The sequence below is a fragment of the Colossoma macropomum genome, unplaced genomic scaffold (assembly GCF_904425465.1).
Source record: "Colossoma macropomum unplaced genomic scaffold, Colossoma_macropomum, whole genome shotgun sequence".
NCBI classification, from domain to species: domain Eukaryota; kingdom Metazoa; phylum Chordata; class Actinopteri; order Characiformes; family Serrasalmidae; genus Colossoma; species Colossoma macropomum.
The window spans coordinates 15,337,162-15,359,516 of NW_023494795.1; the positions used below are offsets into that span (position 1 = coordinate 15,337,162).

At 41.0% G+C, this 22,355-nt stretch overlaps 1 protein-coding gene across 3 annotated transcripts in view; it reads left to right on the forward strand.

Moving 5' to 3' along the window:
• usp24 (ubiquitin specific peptidase 24) overlaps positions 1–21,741 on the forward strand; it is a 72,666-nt gene extending 50,925 nt beyond the window's left edge. For all 3 annotated transcript variants that reach the window (XM_036581586.1, XM_036581587.1, XM_036581588.1), the window contains 39 exons: positions 956–1,041; positions 1,171–1,279; positions 1,563–1,721; positions 3,183–3,280; positions 3,451–3,546; positions 3,739–3,967; positions 4,689–4,851; positions 5,117–5,272; positions 6,166–6,236; positions 6,384–6,544; positions 6,717–6,778; positions 6,987–7,178; positions 7,599–7,713; positions 7,875–8,019; positions 8,242–8,361; positions 9,641–9,766; positions 9,910–10,008; positions 10,509–10,591; positions 11,840–11,981; positions 12,221–12,340; positions 12,508–12,728; positions 13,551–13,675; positions 13,831–13,972; positions 14,852–15,002; positions 15,255–15,350; positions 15,740–15,843; positions 16,048–16,161; positions 17,267–17,474; positions 17,579–17,668; positions 17,890–17,992; positions 18,358–18,479; positions 18,583–18,696; positions 19,189–19,254; positions 19,476–19,542; positions 19,636–19,714; positions 19,879–19,954; positions 20,233–20,319; positions 20,459–20,569; positions 21,260–21,741. In XM_036581586.1, the coding sequence (XP_036437479.1) occupies positions 956–1,041; positions 1,171–1,279; positions 1,563–1,721; positions 3,183–3,280; positions 3,451–3,546; positions 3,739–3,967; positions 4,689–4,851; positions 5,117–5,272; positions 6,166–6,236; positions 6,384–6,544; positions 6,717–6,778; positions 6,987–7,178; positions 7,599–7,713; positions 7,875–8,019; positions 8,242–8,361; positions 9,641–9,766; positions 9,910–10,008; positions 10,509–10,591; positions 11,840–11,981; positions 12,221–12,340; positions 12,508–12,728; positions 13,551–13,675; positions 13,831–13,972; positions 14,852–15,002; positions 15,255–15,350; positions 15,740–15,843; positions 16,048–16,161; positions 17,267–17,474; positions 17,579–17,668; positions 17,890–17,992; positions 18,358–18,479; positions 18,583–18,696; positions 19,189–19,254; positions 19,476–19,542; positions 19,636–19,714; positions 19,879–19,954; positions 20,233–20,319; positions 20,459–20,569; positions 21,260–21,322 (4,671 nt within the window). In that variant the 3' untranslated portion in view covers positions 21,323–21,741. The remainder of the gene's footprint in view (positions 1–955; positions 1,042–1,170; positions 1,280–1,562; positions 1,722–3,182; positions 3,281–3,450; positions 3,547–3,738; positions 3,968–4,688; positions 4,852–5,116; positions 5,273–6,165; positions 6,237–6,383; positions 6,545–6,716; positions 6,779–6,986; positions 7,179–7,598; positions 7,714–7,874; positions 8,020–8,241; positions 8,362–9,640; positions 9,767–9,909; positions 10,009–10,508; positions 10,592–11,839; positions 11,982–12,220; positions 12,341–12,507; positions 12,729–13,550; positions 13,676–13,830; positions 13,973–14,851; positions 15,003–15,254; positions 15,351–15,739; positions 15,844–16,047; positions 16,162–17,266; positions 17,475–17,578; positions 17,669–17,889; positions 17,993–18,357; positions 18,480–18,582; positions 18,697–19,188; positions 19,255–19,475; positions 19,543–19,635; positions 19,715–19,878; positions 19,955–20,232; positions 20,320–20,458; positions 20,570–21,259) is intronic.
• The last annotated feature ends 614 nt before the right edge of the window (positions 21,742–22,355 follow it).

The window sequence follows — 22,355 nt, forward strand, 5'->3', positions numbered from 1 at the left end:
TTATTTATTTATTTATTCATTTATTCTATTATTATCAGCAACATCATTGTTATCATTGTTGTTTATTTTTTCTTCTATTATTTTTAATTTAAAAGTGAATCACGCTGTGTTCCATGACATTTGCATCTGTAAAGCATGGGACAGTTGTACATTTTGCAATAATGCCATTCTGAGCTGATGTTTTGTATTACAAGATGGCGGGAATTTTAGGGAAGGGGTGAGGTGTTCAAATGTAATTTGATTTGAATGTACAAATACTTTTTAATAAACATAAGTTTAAACAATATCCATCAATGAATGGTTCAAAAGAAAGAAATTGAGGGTTATGTAAGGGTGAAAGCCTAAATCCCATTTAGTCAAAATCCCATTGAAATGCTGTGGATACTATAAAACATTATCACCTGTCTGTAAAGCACTTTGAGCTGCCACTGGTATGAAAAGTGCTTTCTAAATTAAAATATTATTGTTATTATTGTCATTATTTGAAACAGGCTGTACACAAAAAAAACATTGCGCAGTTGAAAGGATTCTGCAAGGAAGAGTGGGCAGACATTTCTCCCAGTAGATGTCAGAAACTTGTAGACAGGGGTGTACTTACTTTGTCAACTGCCAAAAATGACATCTTAGTTAATTTTTCACTAATAAATGATTGCAAAGTCAAGTATCCATTGTTTTTCGTTCTGTTACATAATGTTTATCTACGCATTCTGTTTAACTGAAGATCAAATACTAGTATGTCCAAATATGTCAAAAAAGAGGTATACTTACTACTTCACATGACTATAACCCTACACCTGTGGATGTGAACATACAAATGCATGTCCTATCTCGTTCTGTTTCGCTCCCTTTCTCACTTCTTTTTCCGCCTATTTCTTTCTTTCTTTTTTTCTCACTCTGACTGTTATCTCAATTGCAGTGTTTTTGACCTCTACCCGTGTGCATGTGTGTGTTGTAGGAGAAGTCTCTGCCCGGTGTGGTGATGGCATTAGTGTGTAACGTGTTTGAAATGTTGTATCAATTGGCCAACCTGGAGGAGCCAAGGTAAGACTACAGCACCGGAATTAAGAAGTGTCATCAGAACCTTTATATACCTGTACAGCCGATTTGCAACATGCTGTTGGTAAAGAATTATCTTTCTTTTAATGAAGTATGTATGTGTGTGTGTTACAGGATAACACTGCGCGTTAGGAAGTTGTTGCTTCTCATCCCGACTGATCCAGAGGTGCAGGACGCCCTGGATAACTTTGTGCCAAAGGAGTCCAGCGTCTGGAGCCACCAGGTGCCAAAAGAGAACACTTCACAATTTTACATATACTCTGTCTACAGTTAGCACTGCGCTGAAGCCCCCCCTCATGGTAACTGGTGACGTGGAGGATGACTCACCGTGTAGACAAAGCCATGTGACTCACAGCACTTTTTGAAAGGCTCAGTTTGTTTATCACTTTGATAAATACCAGTATGTGAGAGAACAGCATGTGCCTAACACCCTACCCTTCTCTCTCTCTTGTGCTTGCTCTCTCTCTCTTTTTTTTCTCTCTCTCTCTCTTTCTCTGTATGTCTAGAAAACTCTGTTCACTTTGGGTTCTGGCTCTCAGGCCTCAAAGTCCCCATCACTGTCCAGCAAACAGCAGCATCAGCAGAGTGCAGCATCCATCCTGGAGTCATTGTTCCGCTCCTCTGCCCCGGGCATGTCCACCTTCAGAGTGCTCTACAATCTAGAGGTACGCACACACACACACACACACACACACACACACACACACACGCGTACACACACACGCGTACACCAGTTCTGAGCCAAATTTTTTGGGGAAGCACAATACCTTCCATTAGTCTGATCCATATCTTCATGCAAAAATGCAGACAAAGATAGCAGAAGCAAAGTACGCTTGGCATATTAGCTAGCTTAGTTTGCTAATGTTAATAGCAGTAAGGCTAAGCTACCTTAACTAGCCAGCACTTGCTCTTGCAAAAGATTCAAGAGGTTCCAGTATGAAGTATATACTATAGACACGTAATAAAAGTAGATTAAGCAGATGCAAAATTTAGATGATGCTTAAATGTTGGAGACAGGCTACTATTTAAAATTAGACAAACAAAACGCCCTTGAATATGAAATAACTAAGTTTAAAAAAGGCCCCTCCGCCTATACCGTGCCAATGTATTTAAAATGATTCAAAGCCTCCTAACAACAAAAATATTCAGAAATAATAGGCTACTGCACATTAATTGACAGTTGTTATCAATAAATGTAATGCATTTACATTTTAAAAGTAAGTTTGTGTGATGTTTTTTTTTTCTTTTTCTTCTTTGGTGAAGCACTGCTACTCATTTCTTAGACCTGATCCCATTTCACTCCTTGCCCCTACCACTTAGCCCTACCCCTCCGTTTTACACATTCACGCCTAGGGGTAGGGTGTCCTGATTCTTGTTGGTATAAAGGGGTAGTGATTACATGGCCCTTCAAATTGAGGTTTTTCAGAGGCACAATCCAAACAGAGTGTTATGAGAAACCTGCACACAAATCAATAAACACGTTACGTGTGCATCACAAACGGATTCTTTACAATATTAACGGAATCCGAAGTCGCTAACATTATATGCGCTAGCTAGCATGTTGTGTAGCTAGGCTAACTACAACAAAACATGTTTGCAATCTGTCCAAGATACCACAGACAAATCCACCAGCATTCCCAGGCTTTGAAGACATCTTCGTTTTCTATCATTTCTCTGATTTGCTGCAGACAGCCGCACAAGGATGTCTGTTGACCTATTGGAAATATCCAGTAAAACTCGTCACGTCTGTTTACATAAACGCCGTCAGTGACTACTAAAGATGTGTTGGGTTCTTCAAGGATTGTCCTATTTCGTAGGGGAAAATTTCAACCACTACCCCTCGTAACTCCGTTCCAAAGGACAGGGTGACACTCAAAAATAAGAAGTAGGGATAAAAATAAGAAATGGGATTGGTTCTTAGAGAATCATATGACATATATAGGCATATAACATAGTGTGTAACATGCTGAGTCTTTATTCTGCTCATTCGCACTGAACAACTCTTGTCACTGTTGTATAATCTAGATTGATACACACACACACACACACATACACACAAACACAAACACTAGAGTGCAATCAGACTGTCAAACACACACAGATATTTTTCTGTCATCCTATGACAGGTGTTGAGCTCCAAATTGATGCCCACTTCTGATGACGAGATGGCAAAGACCAGCGTCAAGTCTTTCTGTGAAAACTTCCTCAAAGCTGGAGGCCTCAGGTAACAGTCTGCTCTGCCTGACTCCTATAATAGTAGAAGTGTGGTCTGCATCACTGACTGTACTGCAGAAGGCAAAATGTGTTCCAAACAAAAAAAAATCTTACCTGAACCTATTCCTCACAATGAGTGTGTGTGTGTGTGTGTGTGTGTGTGTGTGTGTGTGTCCTCAGTCTGGTAGTTAACGTTATGCAGAGAGACTCCATCCCCTCTGAGGTGGACTATGAGACCAGACAGGGTGTCTACTCCATCTGTCTGCAACTTGCCAGGTATGTCTGTGTGTGTGTTTGTGTGTGTGTATGTGTCTCTCTCTCTCTCCCTCTCCATCTCCCTCTCCTTCTTTCTGTGTCTATCTCTTATTTATCTTCCTTTCTTTCTATGTTTCTAGATGTTTGTGCTTTCAGTGTTCAGTGAACTCTCTCCAGTAGTCTCACTGTCTGGCTCATGGTCTCCCCCTGCAGGTTTTTGCTGGTAGGACAGACTATGCCAAGCATCCTGGATGAGGAGCTGAGTAAGGAGGGTCTGGACACTCTGTCCTCGCGACCCTTCCGTAATGCGGGCAGGCAGAGTGGACGGCAGCTGTCCCTCTGTGGAACCCCAGAGAAATCCTCCTACAGGCAGATGTCTATGTCTGACAGGTCCTCCATTAGAGTGGAAGAGATCATACCGGCAGCACGAGTTGCCATTCAGGTGTGTGTTTGTGTGTGTGCACACGGCAGTGTGAAGTGGTAACTTCAACATAGATTTGCACTGATAGTTAAATAAATATTTCTGCAAAAAGAAAATAGTCTTTAGCTACCCCAAATGTGTTGGCTGTGAGGCTACTGTAGCTATGAGAAAATGGAAGCTTGTTCTTTGGAAATTAGCATAATGCCCACTGTATGCCTAAATCATCACACATTTGCCTTAGACATAATCTCAAATATGTGGCTATATGGTACATTTTATATAGGAAATGGAAAGACGTATGGACAAAATTCAGGCTTCAAAATTACTGCTGCTGCTGTTTTTAGATAGACAATGTACATTTGTCCTTTTCTGTAGATAACAGACTTGCTTATGTGGTTTCTGACACTGTATGACATACTCTTTGAGATTACATAACAACTTGATGCAGCCTGAGGCAAATATCTGATGATTTAGATATGCACTTTGCAAAATGTGTAGGATATAACTCTCATTGCTTGTTAGCTACATTAGTCTTGCTTCAGCGCAAAACTAAAGAAACTACTTTAGACATCAGACCTGTCTTGGCTGACCTACATTTGGGGTGGGGGAAAATTGTGCAAAAGTAGTTGACAAACTGTTAGCAAGAGCTTATACATATTTTACGAAACAGGAGAAATAAGCATCATCATTTGTGTTATTACATGCCAGTTAATCTGTTTTTTTCTGTGTTTTTTGTCTGTAGACAATGGAGGTGGGGGACTTCACTTCCACAGTGGCCTGCTTTATGCGGCTCACCTGGGCTGCTGCCGCCGGCCGATTGGACCTTGTGGGAAGCAGTCAGCCAATCAGAGAGAGCACTAATTCACTGCTGCCTCTGGGTGTCCGCAGCCGAGTCAGCAGCACAGGTGAACATATGTACACGTGACCTTGCATAATGTTGTTCTAATACACATACATACATTTAATACTCAGCAACTGATGATAGTAGTTATTAATATTGATAATAGTGGTGATTTGTTGATGATTCCCCTCTTTAATGGTAGACATTGAACCCCTAACTGTCTTAAATTCCTTGTCAGAAACACTAGAGAAAAAAATCACATTTCCATGTCCTGCGAATACCTCTATTGTAATTAACCGTGTTTGTGTGTTGCCCTCTATGGGTCACAGGCAGTAACTGCAGCTCCAGCAGTGAGGGAGAGGCCACCACTCTTCAGGCTGGTATCTGTGTCAAACAGCAGTGTGTGTCCATTAAAGACACCATCATCGCCCGAGAAGCGCTCTCTCTTCTGGTCACCTGCCTGCAGCTCCGCTGCCAGCAGCTCTGTAAGCACGCACACAAACATGCAGATACGTTCTCTCGATCGCTTAGAGATCTGCTACCAGACCAGAGTATGACAGGACCCAATGAAATATTGGGTTTTGCGCCAGATTTGGACTGATTTTTCACATATATGATCGATGCCAGGCTCAGGTTTGTTTTCTGCATGGTGTTTGTTTTACATGTATTCCAATTATAATATAAATATTGTACACTGCCACATATATTCACTTTTGCACGCTCTATCTCTCTGGTATAGTCTAGTAGAGTTTAGTTCCATAGCTAATAAGCTGCCCTGCCCCTTACTTGACTTCAATACGCCTGATCCAGCCTGATCAGGGACTTGGGAAGAGGTTGATTAACTGAAGCAGGTGTGGCAAATTGTGGTTGGAATGAAACTCTGCAGGAGGGTAGCTCTCCAGGACCAGGGTTTCAGACCACTGGGATAGTCCACCTCAGTGCATGCAATGGGGTTCAGGTCAGGGTCCAGTTTTAAGTTTAGCGGTTCCAGTCATGGGTACAGGTTTGGGCTCCAGGTTATGCTGTGCAGACCTCTACATACACTCTCTCATGCACACACTGCCTGGATAGGTCTGCACAAGTAAACAAAATGGTGCATTGCTAAATATTGTGATTCTGAAATTAATCACAAAATACTAAAATATATTGAAAGCACATGGTCAGAGAGTAGACAGTATTATTGTACAGCAACCATTACAATATAGTAATCGTTTAGAGGGCTCCTCTGCATAATTCAGTCTTCTTCAATATCAGTATTGCACATACCAGCATCACATTACTGATTAACAAAAGACTTGTGGTGCAGGCCTGCTCGAGAATCAGACACATTTATATGCTGCAGGATCATTTTCAAAATTGTTCCTCTGTGTCTCTGCAGCGTCTTTTTATAATCTGCCCTGTGTGAACGATTTCATTATCGACATCCTACTGGGATCACCCAGTGCAGAGGTCAGTGAGGTCTTTCATTTTTACATTTTGAAAGAGTTTTAAGTTGTGCAACTGTTAAAATAGGGTATTTAACTCAGCTTGGCCTTCTTTACTCTGACAGCTATTAATCTCACTTTTCACTCCCCCTCCACTCAAATACACACACAGATCCGGCGGGTGGCCTGTGATCAGCTGTACACTCTGAGTCAGAGTGATACGTCGGCGTACCCAGAGCTGCAGAAGCCCAACCTCTTTCTGCTGAAGGTGGTGCTGACCGCCCAGCTCCCTCTGTGGTCTCCTACCAGCGTCATGAGGGGCATCAACCAGAGGTCAAAGCAAAACATTCTGTTTGAGGAGCAAATGTACTGTTACTTACCATAATAACAAAACAGACATTTGTTAGAAATGTTAGCAACGGCCAGAGAGCTGATGGCTAAGATATAATAAGTGTAGTTGTGATTGATTTTGGCATTGCTGAAGTTTTACTGTTTGTATCTGTAGGTTGCTTTCGCAGTGCACAGAGTATTTTGACCTGCGATGCCAACTCCTGGATGACCTGACCAGTAAGAATGCTATTTCACAGTCAGTTTTTTTTTATCTGTTAAAACAATGATGGGAATTTAGAGCAGTGAGAAAGTAAAGATCTTGTTTTCAAGAGTTCACCATCTTATCAGCATGAAACATTCTACTTGATTTGAGTTTCAGTGTTCTGGTGAAGTTGCAAGTAGATTTTAGATTTCCCTCATCCACTATCTCTTTGTCTGTCTGCAGGCACAGAGATGGAGCAGCTGCAGATCAGCCCAGCAGTCATGTTGGAGGATGAGATCAGTTGGCTGGATAACTTTGAGCCCACGTGGACCAGCGAGTTGGAGACCAGCGAGGCCGACAATATACTGCAGGCCGGCCATCTGCGCCTCATTAAAACTCTGCTCTCCCTTTGTGGCAACGAGAAGGAGCAGTTTGGTTAGTCTGTTACGAAAATGTACTGAGGATTTGTACAAGTAGTCAAGTACTCAATTAACCGTTTAAGATGCTGTTGTTCAATACTAAAATCACTGTTCGGGTATTAATTGCGTTTTATCACAGGAAGTGAAAATACAATTTTCTCTTCACAATTTATGTTTTAACAGACTTATAAAATGTGTGAGTGTGTATACATTGTATTACACTGCAAGTATGAAATGTGAGTGCCTTAATGTGAGCTTGTTGCCAAGGGCAGAGCTTGTTGAGAGGGCACAGATCTGGTGCAGCAATTTAAAAAATTGTGCACCAACTGCATGTTGTCAGATGCATCTGATTGCTCATATGTTGTCTATGCTTTCGAATGCACATACTTATAGTCTTTTAGGTGGAAGTTGTAAACGCATTTTTGTTTTTGTCCAGGACCCTCTCTTATCCAGCAGCTGCTGGATGACTTCCTGTTTCGAGCATCACGCATTATCCTGAACAGCAATAACCCTTCCAGCACTACAGCTCCTCTCCACGACTTCCACCCAAAGTGAGTATACACAAACACCCCTTCCAAGCACGATTTTATGTACAGTACATATCTCACATAAACATAATTTTAAATCAAAATACATTTCACACTTATAATGTACATGTTCACTAACACATGCATTCTCTCTCTCTCTCTCTCTCACACACATTTTTTCTCAGGTGCAGTACAGTGAGCAGTCGGTTGGCAGCTTATGAGGTGTTGGTGATGCTGGCTGATAGCTCTCTCACCAACCTGCAGCTCATCACTCGAGAGCTGCTATCTATGCACCACCAGTCCGACCCCTCCCTCACTAAGGAATTTGATGTGAGTCTTTTTGCCTTTCTCTGTGTCTTGTTGTGTTTTTATTTAGGGAAGCTTCTCTTTTTATCTTCACCTTCTTGTTTTGCTTTATTTGGAACATACAAGAACTATTTCTGGTGCCTCACAAAGATATCTTGATAAATGCTGCACTGAAGCAAATGGCAATATGACAGTGTGACTATATGCACTATGAGTGACTTATGTGTTTGTGTTTGTTGGCCTCAGTACCTTCCTCCAGTGGACAGCCGCTCTGTGTCAGGGTTTGTGGGACTGAAGAATGGAGGAGCGACTTGCTACATGAATGCTGTTTTCCAACAACTCTACATGCAGCCTGGCTTACCTGAGGTAGGTGGTACAGCAGAAGAAAACCCTCCTCAGTTTTTGTTGTAATATGGCAGTTAGGGATGCACCAAGATGGGAATTTTGGACCGATGGTTATATTTCATATTTTTTATGAACATATCTGCCAATGACAGTAGATAACAGGGTTCAACAGTAATGATAGCCCCAATACCCGGGGCAAGTAAAACGCAACATCGGGACAGCAGCACGAAAAATTACTTGCCCGGTTGGACGATTTCATGTTGGGGTTGGGGGGTGGGGGGGGGGTGGGGCATGATGTGTTAACAGAACAGTGGAACTAAGGCCAAACTCAATTCAATTGAATATTTAACCCCTCACCATGCAAAAAAAGATCTTATCCATTCATGTGTCTGGTCAAAACAAACCAATGCATTATTTGTTGACAAACAATGTCAGAGCGAGGCGCGCAGGAAAAGTCGGCAAAGCACGAACACAAAGCGAAACCAGTCTGCAGCTTCATTCCTTCACAGAAAACTCTGTTTTCATGGGTTGATTTTGATCCTTCTGTATCTGAGATGTTCTGCAAAGTTTATAGGGAATATCCTAACAAGCAGATAAAAGTGGTCCTTTTTAGGACATTTTCACTCGATTGTCACGGCAAGTCTTTCACATTGCGTTTATAACAGTGAAAAAGACCCTAGTACATCTAGACCGCTGGACATGTGCATACAACACATGAACAGTGAAGCAGATTCCAAGTTGGGCAAGTTAGTGACAGCATATCACATGGTTAGAAGAGAAAAAATTATTAGCTTATTGTGTGTTCATTTATATTTGAATCATGCTTTAAAATACAAAGATTTGTTTGGGAAAGTAGAAATTTGGTTTGGGTCAGTGAATATCCTGGTTGCTTGTTGGAAAAAAGGTTTTTTTTCTTTTTAATTGAAATTCATCTATCACAGTATCATTGTGCATCCCTAATGACAATTTGCTGATTTTTGCCATGCAGATTTGGTCCATTTATAAATAGTACACTGACCTGAATTTTTGAAGATGTTTGAAGTTATTTATTTGTTTGTTTATCTTATTAAATTGTTGGTCGTGAACGACGATGTGTGGCCGTTTGGTTTGTGGTATGTGATCATCTTAGTATTCTTAGCCCTCTACTTCCACAAGATGGGGCTGAAGAAAAGTGTTGAAAAAATTACTGTGTTTGCTTGTTATTTGAAAGTGGAAAGTTATTTTGAAAGTAGGCACTGTTACAGGAATAGCCCAGCTCTAATAGCAGATGTCTAAAAGTGTTTCTTTCTGTGTGTATTAGTCTATCCTGTCTATAGAAGATGACACAGAGAACCCGGAGGAGAGTGTTTTCTGTCAGGTGCAGTCTCTATTTGGCCACCTGATGGAGAGCAAGCTGCAGTACTATGTACCTGAGAACTTCTGGAAGGTGAGTGTAATGTTTGGTCATTGAGCCAGTACACATTCTGTTCAGCTGACGCGTGTTAACACATAGCGTCCTACCTTACATAATATTGGAAGATGTTGTAATTGAGGGTTGCATGTGATGCTAAATATGACGTTTCTGTGCAGATCTTTAAGATGTGGAATAAGGAACTGTATGTGCGAGAGCAGCAGGATGCCTATGAGTTTTTCACCAGCCTGGTGGACCAGCTAGATGAGCATCTAAAGGTACACCATCACAACATTAACCACTGGTTTTCCAGACAGAGATTAAAGGTGTGCTCTTTTAGAACAAGAAGTGGCAGGCTTGACCGTTGTTTTGTGAAGAAGGTGATTTACAGGGCCTGAGAGATGTTACTTTTCAGATATATATAGCAATTGTAGATGCAACCAATATTCAGTAAACTAAAAAAGGTTTCTAAACATTTTCAACTGTGAAATCATAATGCTGCCATACATTGGGTCATGATGACTTAGAAATATATTTTGAGCTCTTAATACAGCTAAAAGGATTTGCTTTCAATATATCCTAATGTTCATGTGAATACATTGGCCTAAGAATCACAGGGTGTGGCTGGTTATACGCTGAATTACACTGGAGATTACATCGGAACTCCTGATGTAATGAGCATCTGGAAAGAAGGTCTTTCTGAGACATTTGTGTTAGGTGTCTTGGCTGTGTTCTTTATTTTAGAAATTTACCACTAAACTGTTTTTCTTTCATTCAGAAAATCGGAAGAGAGCAGATCTTTAAGAACACATTCCAGGGCATTTTCTCTGACCAGAAGATATGCAAAGACTGTCCACACAGGTCAGTTGTAACATATAAGAGAGCAGCCTTTCTTTGAATTACAGAATGCGTAAATATTGATTTCCTTTAGCTTTATCAGCATTTGTTTTAACTTGAAGGGAAATCCACTGAGTTTTTAAATTAACCCATGGTGTGCTGTTTGGGTCAGTGGGGCCCATTTTCAACCTCAGATTCCAGGCTTTTGCTCGTTTTCTGTGACGAACATATAAAATAACACATTTTCAATGACTTCACACTGTTCACCCCCCCACAATTTTTATATTACACATGTGGTGTTGGGGTGAACCCACTGGGAATGAACGTGTGGAGGTGCTGTGTCCCTTCACTCTGTTCTCCTCTTGCATGGCCTGCTGTTAGTCTGTGTGTCTGTGTGTTTTGATAATTTAAACATCTGGTGTTTTTACATAAATTGTTATGGTTGTATTGATTTAAAAAAAACAATGCGGTGGGTCCACCAGACCACTGAGTAATGAAAACATGAACACCACACCAGGGTTAAATGGTTGAGATGTAAACAGAGTCCATCAGAGTGGTTTGATGTAAAATAATTCATTGTAGAGAAACTTAATGACTCGGATTTCTTTACAGTAGTGATGACTGGAACCAGGGGTCCCGCTGCCCTGCAACACAAATCTAGCCATTTAATATACTATGCAAAACCACCGGTGTATCTACAGATGTCCTCTGAGTTTTTACATGTAACGTTGATTTTATATGTTACTGTTTTGCCGTACAGTAACCTGCATATACCCCTTATTGATGGATTTTAAAGTTGTATTTTAGGTCAAAATCTGATCTCAAATTATCGTAAAATAATGTCTCAGAAATCAGGCAACTTATTCATTACTCATTCATGTAATAACTTTCTCTGATGGAGCTTTTCGTAGTGAACATCTGGTTCCTCTCCGCACCACCTTGAACAGTTCTGACTCTGTAAAGAGCATTTCATATCAAACCACTCTGAATAACTTAGTTTACATCTTAAGCATTTAATTATGCAGAACAATCTGTGGAATTCCCCCGTAAGTGGCCCTGATTTATTTGCTTGATTGGGCTTAACTGCCTCTTGTGACTCTATGACTGTTATAAGCATTTACAGGGTTTCTCTTTTTGTCTCTCTCTGTCTCACTCTCATTCTCTCTCTCTCTCTCATTCTCTCTCTCTCGCTCTCTGGCGCTCTCTCTCTTGCTCTCTCCCTCTCTCTCTCCCCCCTCCCTCTCCCTCTCTCTCTTTCTGTCTGTGTCACAGGTATGAGCGTGAAGAAACCTTCATGGCACTGAACCTAGGGGTGACGTCGTGTCAGAGTCTGGAGATTTCTCTGGATCAGTTTGTCAGAGGAGAGGTGCTAGAAGGCAGCAATGCCTACTACTGTGAGAAATGCAAAGAGAAGGTGAAGATGTCAGTTTCACCCTAATTGAGACTGTGAGATGATTAGGTGAAATGATTAGGTTTTATGTGCTGCAGCTGAGGTATAGCTCTGTGTATTTTCAGTTAGCCATGGTGGAACACCGTAAATCCCAGTATATGTGCCTGACTAGCTGTGCTTATTTGTTGCATTGATTCATGTACTTTGTATGTTGAAGTCCAAAGGCTCATGTCTGTTAATAGTCAGTGTGTTTTCTGTTTTAGAGGACCACAGTGAAGCGCACGTGTATTAAATCATTGCCCAGTGTGTTGGTTATCCATCTCATGCGCTTTGGCTTTGATTGGGAGAGTGGACGCTCCATCAAATACGATGAACAGATCAGGGTAAGACCTTCACTCTTGGTCCTGGTAACTTGAAACGTGGCAAACAAATTACCTTAAAAACAGATCTCACATATTGTTGGGTATCTGGGTGACAGTGCCAAATAGTAATCACACTTCTGTTAAGTGATAAAAACGCTGTACGCTTTGTTATATATCTGTCCTGCTAGTTCCCATGGGTGCTGAACATGGAGCCGTACACAGTGTCCGGCATGGCTCGGCAGGACTCCAGTGCTGACCATGGTGAGAACGGCAGGGGCGGAGAGGCTGGGCCTGGAGGATCTCCTCGTAAGAAAGTCACAATCTCTGAAAACTATGAGCTGGTGGGAGTGGTGGTCCACAGTGGCCAGGCACACGCAGGGCACTACTACTCCTTCATCAAAGACCGCAGGCAAGTGTAGTTAGAGATTGATGGCTGACCTTACTGTGTGTGCACTAACTTTCAAAAGTTTGTATTTGCTTGTTATAATAATAATATCATTTTATTCAGTCGTAACAATATAGATTTAAATAGTAAAAAAACATCTACAGATCTACTGGCCCCATCACAACATCTAATAAGTATTTTGGTTGTTTTATTCAATATTTCAAATATTTTGAGAACAGAAAGAAGTAAATAAGTTGTAAACAGTCTCTAGTTGTCTGCATACAATAGTTTTAGAAAAAACAGGTCCATTTTGTTCCTAAAATATCTTATACAGCTTTCTGCTAAGTATTGATATATATGACATTGCAGAGTACTAGGATCAACTTTGAAGACATTTTATGCATGTATCTTTAATAGTTTTACATTATTGAAAAACTCTGATTCCAAATTATTGAACAGTAGCGTAGATACTGTATAAACCACTGCTAATTTTAAAAGGCTTCAGGTGGCCTTTATATTTAATATAGGAAAATAGTACCATAGCGACTTTCAATAAAGTACACAGCCCATGTATACCATGTGCTTTTACTTTACCGACAACCACATGTTAAATATTTGGCGCCTAGATCTGAGGTATATAGGGTGGTCTGTGTGTCTCCGTTTCTGTCCAGCACCTTTTACCAGTGGTTCTTGCATGGTCTGATGTCTTAAGCAGGTCCAGATGCCTGGCACAGCCATGCCCCTTTAAACTGGATCAGGCAACCAGGGAATGTGGGAATGCAGAAACAACCACACTGAGCTAACCCATGCTCTTCTTTTTCTGTCCTTCTCTTGTTTCTTCTTTAGGGGCAGTTCGCGAGGCCGGTGGTATAAGTTTAATGATAACGTTGTGGAGGAGTTTGACATGAACGACGAGACTCTAGAGTATGAATGCTTTGGAGGAGAATACAGACCCAAAGTTTATGATCAGTGTAAGTCACCCTCCCTCCTGATAGAGAGCTGAGCACACAGTGTCCAACTCAACGATGTAATTCCTACTGACGTTCATGTGTCTAACCACTAATATATGCAGATGATGTAATTAGCAACTAAAATACTTATTAACTGTATGGTGTCTTCTCTATAGCTAACCCCTATCCGGATGTGCGGAGACGCTACTGGAACGCCTACATGCTCTTCTACCAGCGCATCAGTGACCAAAATTCGCCTGTGCTACCCAAAAAGAGCCGTGTCAGCGTCATGAGGCAGGAAGCCGAGGACCTGTCTCTGTGAGTTACATATTATAGCATTTTCCTTGCTGTTCTTTTTTTGTTTGTTTAGAGATTCTAATTAGGTTTTGTGAAAATATTTTTATTGAACATTTTCAGTACAAAAATAAACAACCCAACAGACAAAGATACTTAATAAAACAAAATAAATTAAACTAGACAAGGTCCTGTCCCAAACTTTTCTGACAAAATCAGCTGCCACAGACCAAGCAACCACAGTGTCAGCCTTTGCGCAGTTCAGTTTGGCAGTGGTCCGTTACAGTACCAGGACTTCCATAAAATAGAGCAAAAATGGAAATCTTAAGTGCACAATCGGTTCTGCAAGCAATTTCCAAATTGCTTTCTTTACTGCAGTCAGAAAAGCCATTACTCTTATATATACATTTATTATATTACTAATACACAGACTAACTAAAGTTTCTCAGTGGAAAGTTTCATTTGGACTTGCTCTGCTGCCATTCTAAACACTTTTTTTTAATTAGATTTAATTACTGTATTGCTGAAGTACAAGTAAATTATAATCAGTCACATTTTAAGGGGCTCATATCCAGTCCATGCAGTTCATATGTGAAAACTAAGCTGCAGAAACGGCTGAATAGTGACTATTTTTGGTACATAAAACCACACATACACTTAGAATTCTAAAACAGCAACTCTGAACTTGATAGATCTACACATGATGTGTCTTAGTTTCTCTTTGTGATGGTGCTACATTACGTCTCTAGTCTACATTTTGTGTGTAGAGGTTGTGTTTCCTTTATTTACACTTTAACAACATTATTCTTCTTGCCAGCAAAGTTACAAATCTTTTATCATAGTTTGATATTCCAGACATCTTGACAATAGTCAGTCATATTTTCTGTTCTATCTGTCTCTCAGGTCAGCCCCTTCCTCCCCTGAGATCTCTCCACAGTCATCCCCACGGCCTCCGAGGGCCAACAACGATCGGCTCACCCTGCTTACCCGCCTGGTTAGGAAAGGAGAGAAAAAGGGCTTGTTTGTGGAGAAGATGCCTGCCAGGATCTACCAGGTGCCATCAATTCACTTATCAGAGAGTCTCAGGAAGAGTGCTGATGTAGGATCAGCCACATTATTCATGATAGTCTTATTCATTTTGGCATGTTGGGCAAAAACGATCCTGTATCACCACTCTTTTGGTAAATGACACACTTATTTTGACAGACAGCTGAGATCCAGTTCTGAATATGCAGCCTATGCGTCTCAAACATTATACAAAGTGTACTTCACTTTTAATGCTCAGTTGTGTATGTTTTCGTTGTAGATGGTGAGGGATGAGAACCTGAAGTTCATGAAGAACAGAGATGTGTACAACAGTGATTACTTTAACTTCACCCTGTCCCTGGCCTCTGTCAATGCGGTGAGACACCACCATGTATCTACAAGTGTTAAATCTTAGTCAATCTGAAATCAGAATTGTTTGTTAATTAGTTCATGTCCCTGGTCATATTAAGCACAATTTGTCATAAAGATATACATAATTGTGTTCTTATATTCTTCCATCAAAATGTAATCACTTTTGCCCACCTCTGAAACATCTGAGGTTTGATTATATCCGTATGCACCAGTGGTAAATAATACATAAACAGGGAAAAATAATGTTTCACCTCCCACTTTTACCACCCCCACCTATCATTGTGTGAAAACACTCAGCTAGCTCAGACACCCTCCCTGATACTGTGTTTTACTCAGAAATATGTCACTGACTTGTGCTGCTTTTGTAACTAGTTGTTTTTTTTAAACGTGCAGACGAAGCTGAAGCATCCATCCTATCAGGCCATGGCAAAGACCAGCCTGCAGCTGGCTGTGCAGTTTCTCTTCCACACCTACCTGCGCACCAAGAAGAAGCTCAGGTGCAGAAGCTCATTTGAAACAGTGCTAAATATCAAGCAGTCGTAAAATCAGATGGGATGGAAGACTGACTAAGTGAAATATCCTGCAATCAATTGATGACATCCTCATGACACTCTCTCTCTCTCTCTCTCTCTCTCTCTCTCTCTCTCTCTCTCTCTCTCTCTCTCTCTCTCTCTCTCTCTCTCTCTCACTCACACTCACAGGGTAGACACAGAGGAGTGGATAGCCACAGTTGAGATGCTGTTGTCTAAGAGCAGTGAGGCATGTCAGTGGATGGTCCAGTACCTGGTGGTCACTGAGGGTCGGGAGATCATCAAGTGAGTGAGAATTCATACACATGAGGATCTGCACATGTCCCACTGACTGACAGTTCCTGTCATTGTAGGCAGCATTTTATAAGACATTATGGATGTAATCAATTGCAAAGACACAAATACAGAAAAACCCAAACATAACAGCTTTTGATGCTTTTTTGTTGTTGTTGTTCTGGCTGATGCTTTTCTCTGTTGACCTTATCGCCAGAGGCTGCATACTAGTTAAGGCACTGAACACAAAATTATTAGCATGTGTCTCTGAGTGTGAGATTTTACCAGTGTCTAAATGACTTGCACCTGTTTCTGTTGTGGGTGTGACTACTTTCCTGCAACATGATTGGCTAAGAGCACTCAGAAAGAAGACCCTGGCCACAGAATGTAAACATCTAGAGCTAGAGGCATGCTGATAGGTTCTTAATGGGAGGTGACGAAGGCCTTTCTGTATGTGTGTACGGGTGTGAAGCAGTGTGGGAGTGTTTTGTTGGGATCGTAATGCCCTCCTTGAGGATTGGCTGGTTTGTATCGGACGGTGGGGTTGTCCTGAGATCACGCCACAGCTCTGTCAAGGCCACAGAATGTGCTGGACTGGTTTACAATCCTCAGGGCTCATCACACTAAACTCTTACTGATTTCGCTTGCATCCAGAGGGGCCACAGTGGAATACTGGCATTTCTATTTACAAAAGTCCAACAAGGTTCAGAGCCATGTTTTCACTCAAGTGGAGGTTTCAGCTGTAGCTGGTTGTTCCACCAGACTCCTCTTCTTGGCCAGAGAATCTGATACCAACGATACTTGGCTCTATTGCAATAACCAGAATACACGTGATGTATAAAGTGCAGAAAAACGTACTGAACAATAAACAAGCAAAATATACACTGTGTTTCTATGCATGGTCTAACAGCAATCACATTATACTCTATGTGCGGCTGCTCCAGAGTGTCCTATTCTGTTGGCGGTGCTTTTCTGTGGAGACTATAGAAGCTGTGTGTATGCAGTTGAACACCTGTGTCAACAATAGATGCACATCCAGTAACTGAATTCACTATTGAGAATGCATGTCTGGATACCTTTAGACATATAGTGTATTTATCTCGCCTTCTCTTTATAGAAATTGCCTGTTGGAATGCAGTGTTCGAGAGGTGCGTGTGGTGGTGGCATCCATCTTGGAGAAGACTCTGGAGAGTGCACTGTATTTCCAGGACTCTGGGCTAGACTGCCTCCTGGACATGCTGCTCTCACTGCTGGACAAGGATGTGCCAGAAAACTGCAAGAATTGTTCACAGTACTTCAGCCTGTTCAGCAGCTTTGCACAAAGGGTGAGAGACACTAAATAAATAAAGTTTTGTTGATTTTCTTTATTTTTTATTAAACAAATAAACACATAAAATTACATTTTCTAATGAAACATGTCCAACCACAGGGATTTGGGCCTTGTCAGTTGTTGTTGAAACATGCTGCTTATCGACGGATGCTCATCTTCCTCTTGGGTCCTAACCGACAGAATAATCAGGTATGACTGAATGGACCGTATATGACGAAACCTCTTTTGAACAGACAATAGTAAATCATGATTTTGAATACATTTTCTGTGTAAGCCATGCTGTCAATACTTCTTGATCAGTTATAATGGCTCTGGAGGTTTTCTTCAGCCTTGTCTTGGCTGAACTCCTGCAGCAGTGGAAATTAGTTGTTTGCTGTATTTGAAGGTCTTTGTCACTTTGTTTGCTTCAGAATCGTCGGTGGAGTTCAGCTCAGGCACGAGAGTTTTTGCACCTGCATAACACGCTGGCTCTGGTGGTGTTACACACAGACCTCACATCTCAGAGGACAGAGGGTGAGCACACATGCAGAACTCACTGCATTGAATGCAGATCTCACCTGTAGATTGATAAGCAGGAGTGGAAAATACTTCATTAATTGTACTTTATTGCAGTACTTAACTATTATTTCGGAAGATGAATGCTTTTATTTTCATTTTCAGTTAGACTTTCAGAAATTTTCAACAAAAATGTTAGAACATTATAAAGTTAAGGGAAAAAAAACAAGGCATCAGTGAAAAATTCATTTCGAAGCAGTGTTTTAAAATTGACTAAAAACTGTAGTCATAAGGTAAATGATGCCTTATTTTATAGTGTGTAAATTAGATAGTGTATGATTTGGCCTTATGAAAGTGATCCCTTTTTCTCTGTGCATGTCCAGCTCCTGGCATGTTCAAACACAGCTCCTCTGGCCTTGTGGCTCCATCCTCACCTCTTTTGCCACTACACCCAGATGTCAACACGCTGCTCTTTAAACCTGAGGGACAGCCTTACCTTATGGAGGTAACACACAGACACTGATTAGGCTCTCAAAGACACTCCTTAATAAATGTTATAGACACCAATGTGTGTGAATGTTGTTTTCACAGAGTTGTGTGTTTTGCAGGTAATGCTTGCCATGCGTGAGCTGTCCGGGCCTTTGTCCTTCCTTATAGAGATGGTGACATACTGCTGCTTCTGTAACGAGCCCTTCTCTCTGGGAGTGCTGCATCTGCTCAAGGTTAGACATGCCTGTCACATACTTTTAGATACCCACACTCAAGAAACACAGAACTACTTTACTGTATTTTGAAAACTATAAATCCACCACTAAAGCCTGATCTCACTCAGGTTTTCGCCATCCTTTACAGAAGGGTAGCCAAATGTATGTTTTTTTTTAACCATTTTCACAGTATTTACCTTTTTTTCAAATAAGCCTCTAAACAATCACTGAATGCTTTTTTGTACTATGAGCTAACTGATCAATCATGGACATTCTTTGGGTGAATGAAGGAATTCACATGATCTGACATATAAATAATTTTGATTAATGACTGATCTGGATAGTTTTTTTAATCAACAAGGGTTCACCAGTGTGTTTTAATATACTGAAAGGCATTTTGAAATTACAACATTTAACGGTGTAATTGCATCATAGTATTTTTTTTCTATATCATAAAGCCCTGCTTTACAGCAGTACTGATGCCCACATGCTCTCTGTCTGTGGTTTCAGAATCAGCTGGAGACGGCTCCTCCTCATGAGCTAAAGAACGTCTTCCAAATGCTTCTGGAGATTCTGGTGAGTGATGTTTTATAGATCAGTATTTGGAGTGAAGTTACATGTAAACTAAATAATATCGTACATTGTTTATAATAATAGGAAAGGCTTACTGAACTTGTACTCAGTAATGTCTGGTTATTGAAAACTGTCTGTTGATGTGCAGTCTACCAGAGATGTGTTAAAAGGAGAAATGTGAGAAACCGTATTTGTGACGTGGTTATTTTTTCTTGATTTTTCAGATGGTAGAGGATCCTCTACAGTCCCAAAGACTGAAATATGCATTTGAGTCAGAGAAAGGGCTTCTGGGTAGATACCATTCCTCTCTCCCTGTTATAATGAATCTGCATGTGTTTTTTAATTTGACTGTGAGTGGTTTTATTTTTTATTGCCCTTTTCCAGCTTTGATGCATCAGAGCAACAACGTGGACAGCAGCCGCTGCTACCAGTGTGTGAAGTTCCTGGTCACTCTGGCTCAGAAGTGAGTGTGCAGGAAATCTTAGCTCTCCTCTAGTTGCTTTTGGCTCTTTTACATGCTCTCAAATTGTAAAAAAAACAAAAAAAACAAGCCACCAGAGACATGACATCATGATTTTGGTACGTGAGTTTTCACACAAAGATGAAACTAATGTCTGTGTTCGCCAGGTGTGCTCCTGCTAAAGACTACTTCAAAGAGCTCTCAGGCCACTGGAGCTGGGCAGTGCAGTGGCTGCAGAAAAAGGCAAGTTACACCATTAAGCAAACCCTGTTTACTCAAGTAATGAATTCGGATTATCCAGATACAAGTACACAGTGTAATGAAGCAACGTTTCTCAAGAGCCTTGGTGCGTCTTACAAGAGCCTTCTCAAAGGGCTTAGTGCGTCCAGTCTTTACTGGACCACACAGTACAAGCTGACCGAGACAGTGCAATAAAATGTGCTGCATTGCAATAAATATGTTACACAACAGAGCTTAATGAGCCTTAGGCTTTTATTCATATGTGATTTCGGCTCTCTTAGATGTCTGAGCATTACTGGACGCCTCAGAGCAACGTGTCCAATGAGACGTCCACGGCTAAGACCTTCCAGCGAACCATCTCAGCACAGGTATTGTACTTCTCTGCAGTGGTGATGGTCTTCATTAGTAATGCAATATCTTGCTTCTGGTGTTTTTGTTATCCAGTAATCATTAGGAAAGTGTTGCTTAACCTATCACCTGATGTGTTTTGTGATTTTTGATGTTTAGGACACACTGGCCTATGCTACAGCTCTATTGAATGAGAAGGAGCAGTCTGGGAGCAGTAATGGCTCTGACGGCAGCCCAGCCAATGAGAACTCTGACCGCAGCCTCAGACAGGTTACACACAACACCACCTCATTTCCCCTTCATGTATACTACTGGTCTTGTAGAGCCAGACATGATTTCAAAACAAGAATACACTCGTACAACTTGTAAAACTTTTAATTGCTGAATTGCAGTGATATTAGCTGCAAACAGAGTATGTCCTCTCTAGTCCATACTCCTTACCTTGTAGAGTACAGTCAATAATACATGCAATCAAGCAAACAAAATTGTTAGCTAACAGAAGTTTTTTCCCTTGCAAGAAGGTAAGTTTTTTTTTGTGTTGATGAGTGATGAATCATCACCCCCTACTTTGTGCTCTGCCTTTGTGAGATGTTTGATAGGATTAGAAATTTAACACTCAGTTTGTTCCCACCATACTAAGTTCACACCCCACCAGATGCTCCCGTTATAAGATTTCACATGGCCTCACAAGACTAGTGCATTACAGACCAAAAGTTAATTTAACATGAAAAATGAATATTTGAATCAAGAAAATAGAGTAAAAAGAATTAATACTAAATGTTTGCAGCAATTGCATACAGCAAATATAGATCTAGATGTCAATAAACATGTGTTGTGCTGGTTGTTCGCAAATTAAAATAAAAAAAATTAAATCTCTGCTTGCTTTCATAATTTGACCTTTTCCAAGGATGGGTTTTTGGTGGGTTATTGATTATGGCCATGTCTCTCTCTTTGTTTCAGGGCTCAGAGTCTCCTATGATGTTGGGTGACTCGAAGAGTGATTTAGAAGATGTTGACCCCTAACTCTCTTCATCAGCAGCAGGGGCACTTTTTTACACTAGCAAAAAAAATCCCTCCAATGGAGAGACATTGTGGCTCCAAGCAGCCAATCAAAAGACTGCATTTGCCCTCCTATGGGCAGGAAACGGATCTCCGGGAAACACAAGGCAGCAACGCATCCAGTCAGAATGCTGAGTCCCATACTGCAAGCGGGGCTCAGTAGAACGTGGAGGAGGTTTTTTTTTCTTAAAACTTTTCACACAGAACTACACGATTCAGTGGTGCCGAGGGAGGGGTGGGAGTTTTAAAACAAAGGAAAAAATGAAGTGCTGTTTTGTGGATATTTGCCAATATAATGAGAGAGATACTATTCATGAAAACTTAAAGCTGTGTTCAATAGGTGTAATTTCAAATGTACAGTAATATTTTTAAGAATCCTATACTTTTCCATCTGTTTGAGTGGTGCCTCATAATCAGCTCTAAGAGGAACTTGCAAGCCTCGGCTAGTTAAATAATGGCTGAGCCTTTTTTTCACCCCTCTCTTTCTCTTGCTGATATTTTTTTAAATGCACTTTATATATGAGTTCAGTTTGTCGGAGGGGGGCAGGTGACGTTTGACAAGTTCCTCATTTAGGGGCGATTGAATGGCCATATCTCTTGCTGCTTTGCTTTCTTTCTTGTTCTTTCTTTTCTTTTCTTTTCTTTTTTCTGGCGCTGCCTGGGAAGAGAGTGTGAAATCTGAGTGCATTGTGGGATGGGTCTCGGAACGCTGCCTCTTTCTTCAGCCTCACCACAACCATGGTAACCGGTGCGGTGTCCATGGCAATTGAGATGGCCCCCCCATGGTGTCTGCTCATACTGCAGGATTTCTTGGACTTGCAGAGTTCATTCAGATATGCAAAGGGGAGCGTTGTGGTCAGTTAGTCTTTTAAACCTGTAGTCTAGTTCCTCAGAAATCACAGTGGAAAAGATTTTGTGCAAGAAAAGGAAAAGTAGGAACAAATCATCTCTCTGGTCTTCACATCTCTCCATAAGAACCTTCCTGGAATAAGTGCCA